This window comes from Trichoderma camerunense, assembly GCF_050948025.1.
Source record: "Trichoderma camerunense strain CBS 138272 chromosome Unknown V8C40scaffold_4, whole genome shotgun sequence".
Taxonomy (NCBI): Eukaryota; Fungi; Ascomycota; class Sordariomycetes; order Hypocreales; family Hypocreaceae; genus Trichoderma; species Trichoderma camerunense.
The window spans coordinates 923216-944668 of NW_028145366.1; the positions used below are offsets into that span (position 1 = coordinate 923216).

At 49.8% G+C, this 21453-nt stretch overlaps 6 protein-coding genes across 6 annotated transcripts; 3 read left to right on the forward strand and 3 right to left on the reverse strand.

Moving 5' to 3' along the window:
- Positions 1-6105: 6105 nt before the first annotated feature.
- V8C40DRAFT_237359 (uncharacterized protein) lies at positions 6106-6397 on the forward strand (the record flags this gene model as incomplete). The annotated part of the gene is made up of 1 exon (XM_083214229.1): positions 6106-6397. The coding sequence occupies exon 1, from the start codon at positions 6149-6151 to the stop codon at positions 6392-6394; it is 246 nt and encodes an 81-aa protein (XP_083076218.1). The 5' UTR covers positions 6106-6148.
- Positions 6398-8501: 2104 nt separating this feature from the next.
- V8C40DRAFT_237361 (uncharacterized protein) lies at positions 8502-9504 on the reverse strand. Its single transcript, XM_083214230.1, has one exon. It carries the CDS (start codon positions 9404-9406, stop codon positions 8612-8614), a length of 795 nt encoding a protein of 264 aa, XP_083076219.1. The 5' UTR covers positions 9407-9504; the 3' UTR covers positions 8502-8611.
- A 359-nt stretch (positions 9505-9863) lies between these two features.
- On the reverse strand, positions 9864-10190 carry V8C40DRAFT_237362 (uncharacterized protein). Its single transcript, XM_083214231.1, has one exon. The coding sequence runs from the start codon at positions 10179-10181 to the stop codon at positions 9891-9893; it is 291 nt and encodes a 96-aa protein (XP_083076220.1). The 5' UTR covers positions 10182-10190; the 3' UTR covers positions 9864-9890.
- Positions 10191-10220: 30 nt separating this feature from the next.
- V8C40DRAFT_237363 (uncharacterized protein) lies at positions 10221-10959 on the forward strand. The gene has a single exon (XM_083214232.1). It carries the CDS (start codon positions 10315-10317, stop codon positions 10690-10692), a length of 378 nt encoding a protein of 125 aa, XP_083076221.1. The 5' UTR covers positions 10221-10314; the 3' UTR covers positions 10693-10959.
- A 323-nt stretch (positions 10960-11282) lies between these two features.
- On the forward strand, positions 11283-12582 carry V8C40DRAFT_160406 (uncharacterized protein). Its single transcript, XM_083211449.1, has 4 exons — positions 11283-11631; positions 11730-11836; positions 11899-11915; positions 11989-12582. Exons 1-4 carry the CDS (start codon positions 11614-11616, stop codon positions 12090-12092), a joined length of 246 nt encoding a protein of 81 aa, XP_083076222.1. The 5' UTR covers positions 11283-11613; the 3' UTR covers positions 12093-12582.
- A 944-nt stretch (positions 12583-13526) lies between these two features.
- On the reverse strand, positions 13527-14268 carry V8C40DRAFT_237367 (uncharacterized protein). Its single transcript, XM_083214233.1, has one exon. The coding sequence runs from the start codon at positions 14104-14106 to the stop codon at positions 13852-13854; it is 255 nt and encodes an 84-aa protein (XP_083076223.1). The 5' UTR covers positions 14107-14268; the 3' UTR covers positions 13527-13851.
- Between the last annotated feature and the right edge of the window lie 7185 nt (positions 14269-21453).

The following is a 21453-nucleotide window of genomic DNA, read 5'->3' on the forward strand; positions in this document are numbered from 1 at the left end:
TTTCAGCTAAGGTCGCTCTTCTGCCGGCCAGAATTGTCTATTATTAGTGCTTTTGATCGACAATTAGCTGCGGGGTCTGCAGCACAACGAGCAATGTTGCGGAGAAGGGCGGCTGTTGGTATTTGTCAATGAGGATGAGAGAAACTCAAAAGCGCAGTCCGGGGCTATTCGCAAATGACCAGGACGTCTGCATGCAGCAGCAATGCATCCATTATCCCCGTAGGGCATGTCAAGCTATTGGAAAATCCTGGCGCTTTTCTCCGCACCCCATGGCTTTTTCCAATAGATTGACTGACAAGCTTCATCACCTCGGCTGCCACAGAGCCTTGTGGGTGTTTTTTCTTATTAGCACACGGAGGCGCCTCCGACAACAATCAGTGGTCCGAATCTGTCTGTGCGGTACAGGAGCGGGAAAGTAGCTCAGGTAATCTATAGCTGACTCTCTACTAGGTGTCTTATTATGAAACGACGGAAATGCCATCTTGTGACAGAGAGCCCTGATACGTTAGACCAAGGGGAGATAGAGTTAACCACCATACTTCCCGCAATGTATGTTATCCCACATGGCGGCATCTTTGTTATCGCTAACTTGGCCCTACAGCGTGTGACAGAGTTGAAAAGAGCTATTGGATGCACAGTTGTCGGAGATCCTAAGCGAGGCGCAGCGGCAAACCCTCAAATGTTATGAGGTAGCGCTTACAGAGTATTGTCTCATCGTATCGGCAACCCACCGCCTAGTAACTTTGGCGTTTTAGTCAATGCACGCGAGATACACGCCCTTTAAGCAGGTATCAACGGAATCAACGCTTCAGTGCTACACGGAATGCTCAGACAAAGGGTTTTCATGCATGAGGCGCAGGTGCTATAAGAGAACAAGGGAATAGAAACATACCGGTGCCGAACAGCCAGAGTATTGTCAGCGGTATCGCCGACACCTCGAATATATCATCAGCAAATCACCGAAACTTCTCCGTTCGTCAACAATTGTATGATGCGCAATGCATATAAATGTCTGGGTTTTGATCTCGTCAGCTGTTCTCGGTTCGGGACCACGGCCGACATGCCCAACTCAAGCACGCATGCTGTCAAGAGCGCCTACATGTTTGACAAGGTCAAGGGCCATTGCCCTTTCTTTGTTTTACCTTTGCCACTTCAACTGCCAGACGTCTGAGTGGATGGAAATACTGCAAGTGCCAGGCTATTAATGTAAATGCGCTGTTCGTGCAGGGCAAGCAAGCCTAGTCCTTGGCCTGGCTTCGACCTTGCCTAGTAAGACAGGGATGATGGAATCGTCGGAGAGCGCCTCAAACGCCATTATCATCCTCCTCGACCGTTCTAGACTTGAGATTTCTTGAGAGGCAAAGGCCTCCGCGGTTCCGAGCAAGATCCGGAAGCAAGCGCACACATCAACACAAGGATAGACGGAGTACACGTACTCACTAACCAACCAAGGCTGCAGTAGACACTGCGAGTTAGGATATTACCCTATTTGTTAACCAACTTTATCCATACTTTCGCACCAATATTCCTCCGGTGTGGCATCCCCTGTGACTTTCGGAATATCAGTGGGTTGTTACAAATGAGGAGATGTGTTTTGCATTCAATGATATGCAGCTAAATCTTCCTTCAGATTTGGAAGGATGCGGCTGTTCTATTAACCTGTTGGCCATATCAACGAACTTTGCCTTTGTCCTTGCATTCCTCGCGTCTAGTTTGCCCCAACAATGCACCGTGGTCTTTGGCGAATCCTAGGATTTCTTGAGGGGTAATCACGGCGATATGAAAACACCATCGGAGTTACGCGCAATTACTCATCACGGTCAGAGAAGAGGTATCGCCACTTTTCAGCTGATGATAGGAAGTGAATGTTGGATCCTTGCTCAGTGCTTGCTCCCGCGCGGGTAGGACTCCAGGATCTTTCACCGCTGGTTGCGCACGGCCACATGCGGTGAATTGCTGGATTCCCTTGCATATAATGTGTATGGCAGCGTTGCCGTAATTTAGCATCATGTGATTTGAAGGCATCCAGGACAATCAGGCCGGGGCAACAAACCGACGATGGTTGAGTAAAAGTAGATACATCCCTAGTTGAACAATATAAGACTCTCATCACTCTATGGTGGCCGACTTGAAGTGAAATGCAATAAGAACTTGTGTAAAAGACAAGCATAAGATAGGTACCGGGGATGTTACGTTCAACTATAAGAGCTTAGCCAAAAATAATTCTTGTAATGGTGTGCGTAAACAACCTCGTTTCATAAGTTATAAAGCCAACTAAGATAGAAACGAAGAAATTAGCATGGAAACTTTACATTGAGCTGTGATGCCAATTGCTCGAGTCCCCATGGCTCCCTCTGCACTCCTCTCACTCTCGTCTTCTACCGATAGGACCTTCATAGAAAGCGGGACAACTACTAGGAGAGTAGTTCCAGATACACTACTTTGAATGGGAAACTAAAAGCAGCCATTATCTCTTTCGAGCTCATCCGCGTGAATGCAGCCTAGTTGGTGTCCAAAACCCCTTACCAGCCTGTGACTAAGTTAAAGCTTCTAAACTTTCGGCCATTTTCGAGAAGCATCCAGCGGGCTTCACAGCATATGTACAATAGTTAGCATCATGGGATCATGGTAAACCTCTACGCATGCCGCACATTTCTTAGCATTGGTCATTTCCCAACACACTCTATTCCGTAACCATGTGAGGTAGCCATTTTGGTCATCAAGAATGTCGTATTAATGGTGATACATTTGCACAAGTTAACAGTGGGAGCATGTCAAATCTTCTCTACAACTCGGGACACAGTTCTAATATTCCTCCAAGAAATGCATAGCAGTACACGAGCTTTGCATAAAATATGGTGTCGATGAAGTTGGCTTACAGCGGGAGCATCCCGGAGCTCGAAACCTTGCAGGGATCCTTCTGAATGCTAGCAATGTAATTGTTATGTAAACTTCTTGAAGGCTAGGAAGCTCTGTGATCGGGAAGCTCCACTTGATTGCCGTTCTGATGCCTCCGATGATGCCTCGAAACTTTTGAGATTTGGATGATCATTGATAGCCCATACAACTTGAGATACGTCGACACTTGGCCGACCAAAAACAGCAGGTTCCAAGTATTCAAGAGATGCTAAAAAAAAATTGGTTTGATAGCTCCTACTTAAAGCTTGTGACGGCGCGATGTGCAGATTGCCGATAAACGTGTAGTTAGGACTGCCAATAAGACTAGATCTTGACAGAGACTATGACACCGTTGACAACTAACCAACAGAGAAAAATCAACCACGAGGATCACTCTGCAATGTCTCCTCAGTAATCATTATTTTGAATGAGCTGGATGCGTTGAGGGCTCTTTCAGACTCGCTACCACCGTGTTGTTGAGCCCTCTCATGGTAAGATGGTGTGTATAATGAGCTACATCGACTCGCCTTGGACACATCTCTTGATGCGTGCCCGACCTCTGGTAAACTCTAAATATAATGAGTTAAATACATTAGGGAAGTTATTGCATTTCCATAGAGTTCTGAGCCGAGAAGGGAATGGATACTCTGACCGTAGCATGAACAACCGAACCTTCTCGAGGAAATACTTAGCACACTCCCCCATTCAATGGATATAATCTTACCATGGCTACAAAGGAGCATTAAAAGCTTTAATGGATAGGATCGGCGAAATATAAAATTGCTTTGGATTGGATTGACTTTGATCGCAGGCTGTAGAAGTGGCTGTTTACTTGTTGCGTTTTGTTCAACTAGACAAAGGCGGAACACTTTTCGTCAGAAAGTGATCAATTTTCGAGTTTAAAGTATAATAAAAGGCTACTTAGATCAAGTTAGCAGATAATAAATAGCTTCATCGGGGAGGCATAGATCAATAGTATAAGCAACAAAGATGCTCTACCTGCCCATTACTCAGATTAGGCCGAGAGCTGGTTCCGCGAGTCCGGTAGATGAATCGACTAAATACAGAAGAAATATGAACATGATAGTCTCGTCATCATTGTCGCTACAGCCGTAAATGCAGCAGTGCTCTTATTGCGTCTACGAGTTTAGAAGATCTGACAAGCATTCATCAGCCATCCCCATTGTGGGCGAGTTAACGAACCACGCTCTATCTATCCATCCCTTGGCTGGGCATCTGTAGAGTGTTCTCATTATTTGGAATGTCGCTAGGCAGTGCTTGACCGAGGCCTTTAAACTCTATTGCGTTTTGCAACGATGGGTAAGCCTCGCTTCGGGATAAGAGACGCCGAGGTTTTCACAAAGCTGGGCAAGATATCTGAAACAGCAAAGATCTATCACATCCTGAAGAATTCCAAATAGTGCAAAATAGACGTCGTAAAGAGTATCGTGTATCGTATCTGTGCCAAGAAGCACAGGATCGCCAAGGAACTCGTATGCCAGATACCTGTCTCCCTGTCTGGTTCATACGGAACTCGCGGACTATGGAATCTTCCAACTGCCAAGATGTCAGACGTCCGAGGATTATGCAGTCATTATCACCTCGCATCCTCTTTGCGTTTGCCTGTGTTTCACCTCGTGGGCTGAGATGCAACTGCCGGCCGGATTAGTAACTTGAAATCACCGTGGCCCAGTATCTCTATATGCTTAAAAAGTCTACGCAAAAGCTTCCGAGATGGAAATAATAATCGCCCGCCCGGCCTCTGTAGGCGGCGCAACGAAGAGACAAACAAATCCCCAAGTCTCCGCCATTTCCTCCACACCCTCCTGCTTAGATGGAAATACTAGTGGGAATAGTAGAATTGCAATTATTAGTCCTTGCGTAAGCTCACTCTGCCCGGTGCTATCGCCCAAAGGCCAAGGCTGCAGAACGCATCTACATGCGCATGCTCCGAACTTAGAACCGCCAATACACAGCGCCCTCGTACAGTAATATGGAGTACATTAGCCGTGCATGCACACGTCAATCTGCATCTACAGGGATCTCTGCAGGACTGTCCCTCCTTACCGCCATGTCAAAGTGGAAAAGATGTGGTTCGGAGGGAGCCACCAGCGATTGTTTTGGGCAGTCGGTTCGTTGGTTCTAACTCGGTGCTAAACACAAGCGACGTTTGATGTCCAAGCCTCCCCTTTCGTTTTATGTATTTTTATCTCTTGTTGCTGCTGGACAAGGGTTTCGTTGCCACAAATCATGGAGGCACCGCTGTTACTTTTTCTAATTGGGGTGCGTCGGCTTCATCTTGAGTTGACCCAAGGCCGTGGCCATGTAAATTCATCAAAGAGCCCAGCTTGCAGGACTCAATTGATTTCATCCGCCGGCCGAGTGCCGTACACGAATTACTCGAAACGTCCAGCAGTGGAAAGATAAAAAGCCGTCGGCGAACAACCGTCGGCCAATTTTGTTTTAGCTTTTTTTTTTCTCTTGGCTTTTCATTTGTTTACTAATAATCCGAAAGCCAAGGCACGGAGTACGGCTGAGCCTCAGATCAAACACTTTGACAGTCGAGAAGATTGCCTACCTGCTACAGGAAATGATTCCGACAAGCTAAATTGGCCGTCAAAATTGCCACAAATCAGACCATGTCTCGGCAGGATTCGTCACTTGCAGTGTGTAGCTGTTCCGGGAGTCTGGCTGCCCTCGATCTTGGTACCTGAGATGTGACGGCTGCAGATTCGTGGTGGCGATACACAGATACTATTCGGATGTCTCGTAGTTGGCGATACTTGGTCATATTGAAAACAATCGGAGACGCAACATACTCGCAATACTATCATCAAAGCACGCGATTGACGGATGAGCTGCTTCCGCCAATTCCTAGCAACAGAGAAAGTCACGGCGAGGGTCCGCGTGAAGCCACAAAACCGCTGCACTGGGACTCCGAGTGCCGCCAGTTCATCTAGCGCAAGCTTAAGCTCATCAATGCTAGGAGTAAAAACCAGGACAGAATCGAGTCTTCTTCCGTTGTGACAAGCGCACTCTCTCCCCGGTCTCGGTCCAAGGGCGACGAAATTATCGACACCACCTCGACAAGTGCTACTACCATACAGGTAGCAATAACACAGTATTAGCACTTGATGAAGCCCTCTCCTTGCTACTGGTTGAGAGTTGGGATCTCCGCCACCCGCGCCGTCCCGTCGTCGTGGTGCTGGGACCCGAGCGCGACCAATGAACCGGGATCAGCCTTTACAGAATGGCCGTCACGAGGAGAGGCGATCCGCAGAAACTGGCCATCAAGGTATCAAGCCACGGCTCACCGATAAAAGTCTGGATACTCTGGCGGCATCCTACTAGCTGCTGCTTTGGCGGTAACGTCTGGTCTGGTGCTAGTCATCCCGAGAGATTACAAACACCCCCGGGAGAACTTTTCTTGGCCGCACGGCCGACACTGGAGTGCGTCTATTACCTAGTTTCGAGGCGGTACTCGATGGGGAAGTAGGAGAGAAGGAAGGATTTTTGACAGGTTTGACAGTAGCCGAGATGTTTTTTGCCTTGCGCTTTTCTTTTTTCTTGTCTCTCCTCTTACACGTGAGCGCACACCGACGTATGGGTATCAGTTGCTGTCAATCCAAGAGCGGGTGGAGGCTTCTCCTCGGACATAAGACTCGGCCGCTACCAGGGGCTAGTGCATGTAGATGATTTGACAGGCCTAAGCTTGGAGGTGCTCTTGTTTGTCGAAATAGCGGTGCGACGCCCCTTCGAGGGTAAAGCGCTCCATTCTACGAGTGGATTACTTAGTTTGGAACATGACGATGAACAGAAGGGCTTCGTTCATCTGACATTTGTTCATGCACGTCATGGGCGCACATCTCCGTGTTCATGCAACCAAGGCGTTGAGGAAAACACGAGTAAGTAGAGAGAGCCCGGCGCGTGGCAAGCGTCGGGCAGAAGAAACGCGGCTGCTACAGAGGGAGGCCTTGCTTGGAGCGCGAGGAACAGGTCCCTTGTCTCGACAAAGGCTCAACCCTGGTCGCATTTGCTCCAGCTCCGTATCCTGGGAATTCCCAGAGACAGGTCACTGGGGACGCCAGTGATTGGCCAGACCGCATTTTGTGTGTGGCTTTGCATCATACCCCTAGCTGGGCCGACAAACCCCTTGACAATTCGCTGTCGACTTTTTTTTTATATGATATCTTTCTGTCACTGAGGGGGGCAAATTCACCGCATACAGGTTACAATGGTTTGTCTGTAACAAATAACAGAACGCGATGGGCGTCCATCTGTTCCATACGTGTTCCATTCCCTGTTCTAAACGGGGCCGGGCCAAGGGAAGGGGGCCACATGTTTCCGGTGCAGCAAAATTCATGCCAGTTGCGGCAATAGCAGAGCGGAAAAGGCGATTCTGGCTGGAGCGAGACATGAAAAGTATACTCATTGACTCGTGCTCAGCTCGACAGCGATGCAGTTGAAAGATGGAGTGCCGCATCATAGATCGTGTACTGAATCTGTTTGGTCAATGATTGTGAGACATGGAGGCGTGGAGCGGGTTTTAGTCTACGACGCGATGCTGAGTCCCAGCAGATCGGGCCCGCCGTAAGAGGCAATGACATGCCAAAATGCCAACGTGATTTAACTAGCAGGCGTTGAAGGGTGAAGAAGAGAGCGGTCCGAAGCACGATTGGATTGGGCATCAAGGGGCAATGAGGCTAATTTTTCGAGATGAACGGTTGAAGGGCAAGACCATGTGGGGATATGTCAAATTTTTTTTCCTTCCTTTTTCTGTTTGATCAAGTACATCGTGAATGAGTAGGGGTTCAGTCGTGGAGTTTGATTCACAACTGCTTGATACAGTCGGTCTCTTGTCTTGTGAGTCAGATTGTTGTACGAGTATGAACCAATGATGCAACGTGGAACCCGAAGCTCTGGCAACGTGCTGCAACTAAGCGAACCACTTCAAGGCATATTTCATCGGGAATTTTAAAAAACAAAAGAAGAAAACGTGGTAAATACTCGCCATCTCCATTCTCTAGCGGGACGGTAATGAAGCTACTGCGGCCTTGCCGGCGGCGACTTGACTGGTTCCTTGCAGCTTAAAGGCGTACTAAAGCCAACAATAGGGCAGCACGGACTTCTGTATTGTGTCATGGCATTTCTCGAAGTTCTCCGGACCGGCTAACTGTGACGTTGGAGTCATTGAAGACGAGCAATGCGAGAAGACGAGCAATGCGAGCTCTGGCGTCTCCGACACACGCCCTGTACACCCCAGCTGAGCCTCGAGTCAAGACATGATGGAGAGAGGTAATGGATGGATGTAAGGGACGTCGAGATATTGTCACACGTCAACTCGAGAGCATGCGAGAGCTTTGTTCTCGGTACAGATTATACTTACGAGTGCGTGTACGTCGGCGTATGTGTATGCGCGCGCGTGTGCGCGTACGGAGTACAGTAGTGGCATACAAGTTGCTGTACGAGGACTTGCTCCATTTCGTGTACGAGTTTACATCTACCCTTGCCCGGGACCCTGCTCACTCCATCGTGAAGAATAGCCAGAAAGAGTTATTGTGTCTCTTGTTCAGCCTGTGCTGCTAGCAGTTCTATTAGCTGTCGGACCAGTGGGCGCCGTAACGCGGCGCGGGCAGGGATTCTCGCAGCCCCAAGGCATGCCAGGAAGGGTAATTCGGCAGCATTGATTGCTGGTCAGATTCCGAGGCCATTTTCAGCCACTCCTAGGCGCTCCCACCGATTTGGTCGCCGGCGCCCAGCTTGCCAGGGGGGTGGTTGGTTTCCGTTCCGTTGCTTGTACACTCCGTAATAACCCACGATGCCTCCCACCAAGTGGGCTAGGACGGTTTGACGAGTTTTCCAGAAGCCTTCTGCGGAACCACCTGCTCTTGTCGATGGCGGGTCCCTTGGCTTTTGCTTTTTTTCGCCCATTGTTTCGAAATAGGCTGCCGTTTTGGGGGGGGGCCTTCGTATCCCTTTGTGGCGATGACGGAGGCAGCAGAGAGGCAAGAAATCCAATCATCTTGCCTTGCTCTGTTCTGCTGTGGCTATGGATGGAAGAACTCCAATCTGTCGGCCCTGCTTCGTACAGAAACAAACTTGCCATACCTTGTAACCAGACCAGACCAGACCGGGCATGATTAAATCTTGTCGGCTCTCGCAAGTATATGTGCTTGTCCCATGCAATCAAACCAAATCTCTGATGCGTCCAAGTAGGGCCTGGCTCAGAAGCTTGGGCTCCTCGAGCATGGTTCCCATCCCCAGCTCGACATGCCGCATCAATGGCACACCATTCAGGACCTCTGAACCACTCGAGCCGCCGCTCATCACAGGCTGCAGCCAGTAATGGCGAACAGAGCAAGTCATGACACCAGTTTGCGTACCCGCCCTTTGCAGTCCAAGTTCCCACCCTTTGACAAGGACCCATGACTTTTTGCGCAAATAAGAAAAGTCCTTGGCGAAGATTTTTCTTCTTTCTTGGTCCCCTGGTTGGGCCATTTGCCGCCATTCGGGCCTCGCCATCGCCGTGCCGCCGTTTTGTGCCGATGGGGATAGGCTTGGTGGCTTGGTGTTTTGGTGTTTGGAGGGGGCCAAATAAGAACAAGAATGGAAAAGAAAAAAAAAAAATCCTTTTGGGAGTGACGTGGGACCGTCACCTTCAACAAAGCCCGTCCAACGGACCGGAATGAAGCGACGAGCGCGAAATGGAGGGCAGAGTCGGCCATCCTGGACAAGGTTCAATGTGCAATTTTGTGGGTTGAGCTACTGAAGCTCCAACCACGTGGGTTCTTTGGGCCACTGTCAGCAGCAAGCCTCTTTTTTTTTTCCTCTTCTCTTTCACCGGTTTCAAATTTTATGCATGTATGCTGCTGGTTAGCTCTGCATGCCGCAGTCGGTCTGCCAATGGCGGCAGCTCTGTGCCGTACTTGATACTGGAGGCTGCACGGCGGAAAGCTTACATGTAAGTGGTGATGTCTCCGTGATGCGATGCTTTATCCGCTGCTGCAGGTTGAAGCTCGAAGCAAAGCATGGCATGGCGTGTGGATGCTATGTACATGAGTCGGCGTATGAGGAGGAGCAACAGCAGTAGTTCGGTCAACCAAACATGAAGCTCGGTTGGCTGGTGAGCTTTCTCCAGATGGCATATTTGCCATCCAGATACAGGGTATTTCCCTACAAGGCGGCGGCACACACTCGCACAAGTGGATCGTCGCCAGAATTAACAGGCAGATGGAGCCCGTCATTTGACATAAACCTGCTCCGAACAAGCCTATACAATTCATCGACTGTCTGTCTCATGACCAAACAGCAGCAATCATACCATTTCCGTGACCGCCGCCTGCCACAGAAGAGCCTGTCGTCTGGGTCTTTCAATTTAGATCCTCGCAGCGTTATCACGTAGTCTACTGTACCCCGATGTTGTGTACCGACTTAGTGGGTTGGGCCTCCCCTCGTCGGACATTCTTTTCCCCTGCCAGCCAAAGAGGGAGGGGGGAGGCAAAAAGTATGGTGAATCAAGCTGCTGAATGGTCCGTATCCCCATGTCGTTGCCCTCAAGTTGCTGGTGCTACGGAACAAGACGGCGACAGCCTAGCAAGGCACAGGAACGATACGCCTCTCTCTCCATCTCTCTCTCTCTCTCTCTCTCTTTCCGCAGCTGAGGTGGCTCTCGCAGCGGTGAAGATGGAAGATAATGGGATGGGTGTGAGTAATCTATGGCAAGCAGCTAAACGGCCGGACTCGCTCGTAGTGCTGCAGCATTCCGCGTTGCTAAGTCGTGGAGGGCAAAGATAGCGGCGGACCGTCCCCCTCGCTTTTCGACTGAGCAAGTGAGGTGCCAAGTTGACCCTACTAGCACCAAGTGTGCAACTCCTCCAAGCGGGATGGGCTCCGACACTTGACAGCAAGATGGAATAATTTCAAGTGCTTCCTATTTTAGGGCCCCGACGCCACAGTCCGGCTCGAATTCAAGGGGACTGAGCCACGGCGAGGCCCAAAGTAAGCCGCTGAAGACTGGGACTGGCCTCGACACGACACGGGGCGCTTTATTTCCCGCTCGACGTACCGGACCCAAGTTGCTCGTATGCGACTATCGAGGTCGTGGCCATGACTCCAGTCTTGAGAGTCAGTCACAGCCCATTTGGAAACCCCCCTGCCAAACATCCACACACCCCCACTCGCTGAAGCTCTCGTTGACACCCTGCTTGGATTTGGACACACCGTTGCGGCTTCACACCCCTCCCCCCAGACGTCAGGGCAAGGACCCATGGATGGCAACACTTTTTCTGCTGGGCAAACAGTTGAACTAGTGTCGTAGCACAACTAGTTTAGAGGGGTGGGCGCCTGGCATTTGCTTTGCTGCTCCGGTACCTTCACGCCTCTCTGATTCTAACAACTCTGGAGGGCGGGCCACTACTTGTAGTTAATAAGACAGCTCGGCATCGATGCCCGTCATGGGAATCCCGGAGACCTGGGCAGGTAAATGCGTCCCTGTTTTGACGGCTAGCCATATAAACGTTGGCCTCCCCCCGCCGTCTGCAAGCTGCTGCATTGGGCTTCATTCACGACTGCGACTAATACGTTCTCCATCAACCTCCATCTATCTTGCCTATCCAATCTCTTGACCTCTTCCACCACCGTGACAAAGACACCGGCCTCTCTCTCCATCGATACGACGCAAACCCCATCACACCTCGAACAGCCTTTATAGCAACCATGTGCAACTACATCTACGTACGGCCTACCCACCACCATCTTTTCTTAATTCATCCCCTCGATGCTGGGATCAGGATCCAAGACAATGCTAACATAAAATTCTCCGCCACTTATAGAAGGAGCTGAAATGCCAGCACCACTACCACCTGGTAGAATCCTGGTGCCCCAAGTATATTGCGACTGAGCGACGATGCACTCCTACCATTGTCAGCAAACAGTACTGGTAAGTTCTCTCGGCAGCTCGACATCCTGACCGCATCACAATGCTAACATATTGACGTGCAGGGGTGACGATATCTGCGGTATGCTCTGCTTAATCACCACATGGTGACCGACTTACATCGATTGGACATTGACTAACATGACTATCAACAGCTGCCTGCCGTGAACGCCAGCAACCCAGCAACCACCCTTGGGCGAAGCTCATCCGCAGGCCGGAATCTCGAGCCGCTCCGCACGCAACGGTTCCTGCTCGATAAATGATTCATCTACAAACTCAAGCTCAAGCTCAAGAGAGCTGGCAGACATACAACCTGATGCTTAGCAGTTTTTGAGCTTCTCCAAGCTCTTTCTGCGCAGAAGCATGCATATCAAAGATTGGGACATGGAAAAAATTTGCATGGATTGGGCCGCCACCACTTCGGTGTGCACAGAGCGGTGCCCGAACAGAAATCAGACTTGATGGATACGGCCGAAAGAGGAGACACGCTCTTCTTTTATTGATTGGACGGAAAATGGGAATCGAAATTTGGGCACAAACACACACTCGCACAACACTCACACACACTCACACACAAACCGCAAACCACCAAAAAAAAAAGCCATAATCGACACAAGACGGCATTGGGACGGGAATGGCTTATACTCTCCCCCAGGTGCGAACCTGGTTCATTTAGCTCATCTGTTTCGGAGTTTCACTAAGCAGGCATTCTCCGCTGGGATTTTTTTCTTTTTTCTTTTTATTTCCTTTTTGTTTTTTGTCCTTTTATTTCGCTTGTACTCTCGGGTCGGAACTACGGGCGCAAAGCTATTTGGACGCATCAGCTGCAATTTGGCTGAGCTGCATCAGCCTCTTTACATGCAAAGAGGAGGAGTTTTCTATTTTATTTTGGGCAAGGGATAATGGAAACAAAACACTGCAATTGGCAGTGCAAAGGCACGGAAATGTCATCTTGGCAATTAACGCCACGGTATCACGGCATGACAACAGAAAACCGGTTCTGTGAGACAAAAAAACGGACAGACTGGACTTTGTGTCGGATCACCGCATGAGGCATCAAACCGAATATGGCATCAAACGGGTGGTTCTCGGCTATGCTTCGAACATAAGCCAGACCATCACGAGGCCTGTCCGAAAGGGGGACAGGCCTCTTTTTGTTTTGGGAAAGGATTTAGAAAAAGGGAACATTTGAAAAATGTATGATAGAAGGATATCTTTGTTTGGGCAAACATGTTATGGGCGTCTTTTTTTTTCTTGTTTGGAAATCTATCTGGACAGCCTCCCGAAAAGTCGGGACTGTGGCTGCGCTTTGGCATATTTGGGAGTACTATGACTTTTGAGGTACCTACATGTACTTTTGTTGGATGGAAATATCGATCAGTCCGCGACAGAGCTGGGCATCATTTGTTTTTTGCCACTTTTTTTTTTTTTTTTTTTACTTCTTTGTAGTGTCTGGCCCTTGTTCTTTGAGCTTCAAGTCACGGGCCAGTTGCAACAGGTACAATAAAGTATAACTACTATGAGATAAACTCAAGGGTGCCTCCCGATTCATGCTGTCTCGTCTCATCATCTCGTGTTAGTCGGTCCATCAAGGCTGAGACATGCGCCATCCGGGTGCTCGTGAGCCTCTCAAACGGTGTGTACGAGACACATGGCGCAACGCAGCCGCCGGCCAATTTACAAGTACCACCAGACATCTTCTTGCATCGGGGCTGGTCTCACAAAGGGCTTTTACGATACGATGGCGCATCTGCACTTGGCCCACCTCATCTCATTCAGCTCTTCACCGGCCCCATATGCCAGGTTATTAGGCTCGGCTATAGCCACCTTCGATGGCCAGAAGACTCTAGTTGTACGACGGCAACGCCATGTGTGTTTGCTTATTACTAAACATGCCTACCGTCGCATAAAACACGGGTTCATGGTTTTGTTTCTTATTGAATGCCGAGTTTGAAGCTCAGCTGAGCTCAGCCACTGTAAGAGAGAACGAGAGGGGCGTGTTGTGTTGTTGGGCTGACTTAATCTTGCCTTTTGCAGTGCGCCGCGGCCGCGGGGAGACGACGGGGATGTGCATAACGAGGCGTCATTTTCTGCCTCTTTGTAAAACTCGAGTTGTTGTTGGTGAGGTGGTACTCGGATCTGATTTGGGGTGAATGATGCTGTGGCGTATTCTCCGTCGTGTTGAATCTAACCAAGATGTTGTTTATTGTTGATGTTGGTGTTGGTGTTGATGTTGCACAGGTAACACAGCATAGTCTCTGCGCTGGCATCATCGGTTGGTTCGCGAAGATCGGAGACTTAATTGCCCTTTCTCGAGTTGCCCTGGCGGTAATTGGACAGCTGCCCCATAGCGGCAATGGAATGCTTCAAGTTGTGTTGCATTGCAGCCATCAAAGACTAACCCCAGATATTGGGTGCCCCTGATACGACTTTCCTGTCCGTTGTCACATTGCACAGAAGTTGACCTGTCATAACATCTCGCAAGTCGTCTCCGCGCTTTTCATCTTTCGTTCCCCTCATGTTATGCGGTGGCACACCCCCTCTTTCAGCCAGGCTTTCCATCCAATCAGCGCTCGAAAGCGCATGACCACCAATTATCTTGCGTCTTCTTCTTTTCTTTTTTCCATTCCGAAGTCACGCAAACAGCTCACATGTCGGTCTAAATCGTAGTCGGAGCAAATGAGAGGAGAGACAGAGGAAGCGGCAGAGACAAGTCGGATCCTCGCTTGGTGTAAGCCTCCAATTGAACAAGCCGTGTCTTCATCGTCACCGTCAGTGAAACCTCATGCGACTGACGGCCAAGTTCATTGGCGAAGGACATGCCCGTGCTTTCTTGCTTCCTTCAATTTCTCCCTGCATCTTTAGCGAGTGCATGATACCACCATCTATCTCCAGCGTCAACTGTAAAGCCTCAACAGCACGCTGAATCACACTCTGCCAGGTACTGTATCCCCGAAATACCGTGTCCCGCCCAGCGACCTTGGTAACTCCGTCCTCTGTAGCCGAGCATTTATTGCCTTCACAGGGCAAGTAAAAGCGCGCTCATGAAGCATTCTGCTTGCCCCCTGTGCGGCTAACTAGCACGCGCTTAGCTGTGAAGAGACAAAACTACGCCTCGGCCTTTGAATTGCGTCGGCCCCCAGTGTGAATTAGTTTCGCTGCCTGCCTGGAAACGAGTCGGAAACAAATATGATGGAAAAGGTAAAATGAGCCTTTTCCGCAACCAATGGCTGCTATGCTAGTACGGGTACTACAGACTGGTGGCCGCATAAGCGTCCGCTTCCTAAAAAGTCCTACGATATGGAGGTGGAGAGCCACCAAGTACGATTACATGTTAGCTGATGGGCAGAAGGATCGCATCGGACACATTCCGCATCGGAATAATTCATCAAGGACAGGGTAATACAAAACTAACAAAGAGGAAGAGGTGTAGTACCAGCGCCGGTGGTGTTGCAAGATGGTCACTGCCCGTGTTACTTGGCCTATCGGACTTCCGCGGGCCCGGACTTTACAATACGAAAGCCTGTAATCGCCAGGCCGCCGCCTCTTGAGCGAATGCTAACGCAAAAGGTATGCATATTTCACGCCTCGTCTAGTAGTGGCCCTATATTCTAGTAGGGGCCCTATATTCCAGGGTGGCAGTGAATCAACGCACGGCATTCGCTTTCACTTTCACCGTATTCCACTTAGTCTACGTGGCTCGGGCAGGGGGAGTATTTTCAGCTCTTACGAGTGCTGCCTGTAGTTTCCAAGTGTTCAACACCGCATTATTCCCTTGCCAAGAGCATACTCCCCAGAGCAGATCCAACTCCAAACGAGCACCCCGTGTCATTCAGCTCCTGCCAAGACGAAATCCCAACCTAGCCCGGGGTACCATTTCACGAAAACAGTTAATGCCTTTAACTTGATATGACGCTGGTGTGATAGTTATAGTAGTATGTCGGAGCCAGCTCCGTACCTCCCTATTGCAGAAACCTCCTATTGAAGTGAGCTTCATGCACTCCGCATCAACGGCCTACCCTACGATATGCCAGGTATACAAAGAATGGCGTTAGCAGCCTTACAAGACCTAACTGCTTATGAACTTGCTTTGGAAAGGGGAAAGGCATCAAAGTTTGTTATGCGAAATTAGCTACCAGCTTTACCACATACTCGTAGGTAGGCTGCAGGAGTGTACAGATACTCCGAGCTCCGTTCTTCTCCGTGCTCATGGGCTCGAGCTCTACGCAAGGACACGATTTACACTAACCCATACTCCAAATAGCCGTATCATTAAAATTGTCGCTCATCACCGAAGCAATACGCGAGTTCCCCATGGGCAATGCAGTCATCAACTGGGCTAACTGAGCCAACAACCCAACACACTCGCAACCAACTTCCAAGCAAAGCTGAGGGAAAACGCGTATTTGCCTCCATACCTATCCTTGGAAGCGCAAGGGCCACGTCAGCTCTAGGCGTTAAACGGTCCCTGTTCAGGTGAATCAAAATTATAGAGCAATGAGTAGGAAGAATTCGGATAACACGCAGCCTATTGAGGCGTCTCGCTTCCGAACTGCCGGTAAGGCTGCTGTTGGCCATCTTGCAAGTGTTTTGCTGTTGCTGGCATTGGTTTCGAATTGATGGGAACTTTTTTTCTTTCTTTTCTCACCCGTCTATGCGTAACTGATTAATTGATCATTGAGATTTACTCTTACCAACACAAGTACGTGAGATAGAATGCGTGTTATGTGCGTCATGGACAGAATACCTTACCCAACAGCCGGTTGCTGAGCTGTCAGACGCTTGAAGTGATCTTATCCGGTACCTACATAAGACCGCATCCGATCATCTGCACAATCGCGATAAAATCCTCCAGCCCTATCGGATGTGGGGAGTCTACAAGAAGCCTTAGCATCTTCATGCACACACTTGCATTCTTGCTAGCTCTGCAACAGGGCTTCAAACAAATACACGAACTAGGGATCCATTTCCCGTCGCTGGTTGCTGATGTGAGCCGGCATCTTTGCGCCGTTCATCCCGGGGAGATGTATGAAGCTTCAAAATGTGCACGCCCATGCTGTTAGCATATCTATCGCTGCCAGGACCACTATCCGGCTTTGCGGAGTTGCATACCGTCGGCTCCGATTGCAAGATGGCCCCTGATACTGACAGGACACGCACATGCGTATCATCCCTGTGTCTCCTGCGTCCACCATAACTCTCTTGTGATATCGAGCACGGAGTGCATACATACTACGTCGCTAGTACATGCACATCACATGCTAAGGGGTGGGACTAATACATTATCAGTTTTGTGCATAGGTAGGGATCGGATCCTCGACACTCCAGGCCCTCTTTGAAGCGAAAATACCGTCTGCTAAACGAAGATGTGTTCTCGTATCAACACTGATCTCGTTCCGTATGCCCTGATCAACAAATTATCATCTCATCATTCATGCGGTGGGATCCGCTCACCCGCATATCGCCCCGAGCATGTGACCAATGTCTGATGTGTTCCTGAGTGGCGATACCCTCAGATTTGCCAATGACACATTTCCCTGCTGTGCCGATCCGCCCATCAACGTCAATCTTGCGTCTGTACAGTCTTGACAGCTTCCCAGGTTGGTCATGATTACACTAGCCTCGAGAGTGCTGCAACTAATGACTCTTCTGATACGCTAACATCATTAAACATGGCGCCACAAAGCTGCTTGCCGCTCGTTTCGTGAATGCGACTCGTCACTATTCACAGTCCGGAGTGACGGGAACCAAAAAAAGGGTTACAGCCATCTCCACAGCCGCCATCCGCGCTTCGTCCGCGCCTCGTCCGCCTCCATGCAGACGTTCCGATTGGTGTGCTCGCAAAATGTCAACGGGCTCTTAAAACGCAGGGCGAGTTCTAGAGCAGGTTGGCGCCTTCGCCGGCTGGGGCGTCTTACGGCGGCTTGATTCGATTCTTCATCGTGCTATTTACGATCAAGTTTTGGTGCTGCGGAAGCGATGCAAATTACGCGGCGGCATCGCACCGCACTTATTCCGCAGATGTCAGCGGCTTTTGCCCGGACGTGCTGTAAGAATTGCTTGACAGATCCTGGGAAATCCCGTGAGCGGACGCTCATGCAAGTATCTGCGAGGACCCCTGGTTCATGCTCACCGTGTTCGTCGCCATGGTTCAATGTTCCGAATGTATTGCTGTACGTGTATTCGTACGCACACGCTCTCGAAAAACTTGCTTTTCCCCTGCTTACTCGTTCATGAACCCCTGATGCGCCCTACGGGTCCAACTTGTCATTGATTCCCTTCTTCTTTAGACCCTGTGGTGCTTGCTGATTCGACTTTCCGGAGCATGACGGGATTAATTTTCACTAATTATAACCTGTTTTACAGTATGTGCTAATGGGAGCAAAGGGTGTGTAGTAGTCTTAGGATTTACATGCTGCCATAGTACACGCCCTGGTCCTTGGCCATCACCGTTGACGTTACCTTCATCTTCTGCCCAGTATCTCGATCCAGATTTGGGCCAACAGAAGGGTGGCTATATGCATACTGTATGCACGCGTATCCACCAAGCCAGGGGTAAGAAGAGAACGGCGATGTGTTGCGGAGGAAGCTAAATCCGTTCTCTGATCGGCCAACTCCAAAGACCAAAGGTTACCACAAGATCTTTAATCCGGTCGCGGGTAACACTACGATGTGCAAATGGCCTGATTTTGATGCCATCAGTATACACTATAAGGTCCCTTGCGCGAAGGAGTCGCAGAAGGGCGACGTTCTGGACAGATTCATCGACGCTTCCTTCGGCAGTCTAACTGCAATCGTCGTGGAGCTTCTCTCCTGTTGGTTGTCCCAGACTCGTGTTTCTGCTGCAGGGCGCCATCTTCGTCACAACTCACAATGGCCGATTCATTGGGAAGTCATCAATATCGGCAGCCCTTCTTCTTCAACACTGACCCGATCGGGCAAAGACGTTGAAACGGCCATGTTTGACCTTGCAGCGAAATAGGCAGCAAGTTTCGAGGGACGACCAACAGGCTAAAGAGCTTCAGTAACGGGGCGGCGGGGGGCGGAGAGAAGGCAGCGGTCCGAAGCCCGAAATGTGCGGATATCCGTGATATGTAAGTATGGCGGCGAGGCGAAGACAAGGACAAAACACGAACCATGCGCACGGATATGGGTCTGGATATGCGCAAGACGGGGCTTCATTTTACGCATTTACGAGGCAGCGAGTCGTATCCCCTTGTGATTTGCGGACGGCGTGCAAATTGCAGGTAGAGAGACTGGCGAACGTAAGCCCTTGGTCGGGCAATTGTCAGCATCTTGCTTTAAAGCCGACACTGGACCCGAGAATTTGGTTCATCTGATGCCCTGTGGTCCCCGGCCTGTTCGCCGACGTTGACAAACCCTCAGGTGATTCTTGCCAGATACGGAGCATTCGCAGAAAGGAAGGGTGCGTTCTTTTCTTATCTACGCGAGACCTTAGGGGTGTAGCCCTGATGTCTTACTAGCATGTACTAGAAGAAGTAGGTTTTGAGGGTTTATTAGGATAAAATCAGACAGGCGTTTAACGGCGTCGGAAGGATTCGAAGCGAATATCGCGTCGTTTTCCTGAAAGAGCAATACGTCGTCTGAGTGTGTTAGTTGTATGTAAACGCCGTTGACCAAGACATCCTACTGCTACCATACTGCTGCACATGATTTTACTACCAACAAGCGAGCTGGAGGTACTCTAGCACTTCGTAGTGGCAATTAAAATGACGCCTAGGTGTGGGTTTACGTTGGCCATGGGATCATTTGGGGCTATTTGCTCAGCGGGCGCTGGATCGCAGCCGACAAACGATGAAGCCAATGACGGGCCGTTCAACTCAAAACAGCACACACGCAGGCAGATGGCTGCTCCATACGGTACGTTATCGGTAGTTGGCCGGTCCGTCTGGTCCCCATGGTTTCCGTCTTTGTTTGCAGAGCACGTCTGCCATCGGGCTCCAGTCTTTTCGAACGTCGGCCTTCTACGGAGAACCCCTTCCTTGTTACGGTCCGGCACCCAGGTACGTATGACCCTAAATAGGGATGAGTTACGACAAATGGGCTATGCAATCTTTGTCATGCTCATACTTGTAATCTTGCCCATCACATTTTCATGACGAGTTGAATAATGAGAGATGATGGAAACACGTTGGGGTCCGTAAAACAGGCCAACCTTCCAGAAAACCCCGCTAGATGCTCTAACAGAAGAAGATGGACAGAAAAACGCCCCAAAACTGTCACGGGCGATATGACAGGTGTTAGTGGTCGGCGTGGAAACACTCTGACTCGCTAGGGGCGGGTAATGGAATTCAAAGGGTACTAGAGCAAACGGTCAAACGGTGTTGCCGCTGGGGCGTTTTCCAATGGTTTGCGACTTGGTCTAGCAGCCGTCGAGCGTCGGTTTAGCAGTATTGGGCTTGGTCGTCTCAGTTTCAGAGACTCTGTGTTGCGGAACTCCGCGGGTGTAATCTCTAAGCCGAGTATGATGAGTACGAGTACTGCTGGTATCATCAGCTATGTATGCTAATTAAAGAGACAGCAGGCAGGAAAACGCCTTACAGAGTAGACAATAATATTGTTTCAGTGTCCCATCGAAGGTTCCGAGCCCGCACTCTTTTGCTTCCACCGCTTGTTCGTATGCCACTGTCTGCAACACGGGGAGAGTAATGCAAAGTCAGCATCAGCTGCGACCATAGATAGCCCATATCCAAGTCCTCGTAATACCGATATTCAGGGCTGTCCATCAAGGTAGTCGTATCTTACCCCGTAGATTGTATCGTAGCCCTACAGGTCCCTTGGCATATCTTGCAGCTCTGTATGGCCACGGAGTCAGCTCCGTAGCGAGCGGCCTTTGCGAGCGGCCTTTGCGAGCGGCGGTTGTCGTCTACCGCGTCGAAATCCTGTGTAACACGCGCCTCCCTGGTCCCTTCGCGAACTAGTAGCCCTCACCAGTTCACCATTGCCCATTTCGTGGGGCGGATCCGTCAACTCCGTACCCCTGACTGCGATCGCGGGCTTCTCGCGACGCGAGCATGTGGAGATTGTCACTCCCTCGCATTAACAACGAGTAAGCCAGCTTACCAACTGGGAATATGATAGATCGCAGACTACTTTAACCGGATAGCTGGGTGTGTAGTCATATGACTAGAATGAGCAACGATGCAAGGGCACACGCATGGGGCATCGTTCAAGTTAGATTAAGGTGATGGGTGGGTGACTTCTTGCGCAATTGCCTGTAATGTGGTACGGAGGCAATGGACGAGTATTCATGCATTTAGGTTTAGCTGATTTGTATATCCGTAGGGTTAAGGAAATAGCATTTTGATAAGCCTACCTATTCTTGTTCTAGCGATGGTATGAAAGCCGACCTCAATCATAGATACCTGTCCTCATACAATTCGTGTAAGAAGTTCAACATCAGTCATATGAATGCACCAATCCAAGATTTTCAGGGGGTTTATTGTCATCTTCCCCCATTAACTAGCAAAAAAAATATTTGGGAGCCTCCGATAACTTGTAGCAACTAGAAGTAGAAGTTTATCGCAAAGCCTGCGATGCATTGTCACAGACTTACACCTAGCACTACCCTGGAGAATTAAGGCCTCGAGACAAATGAT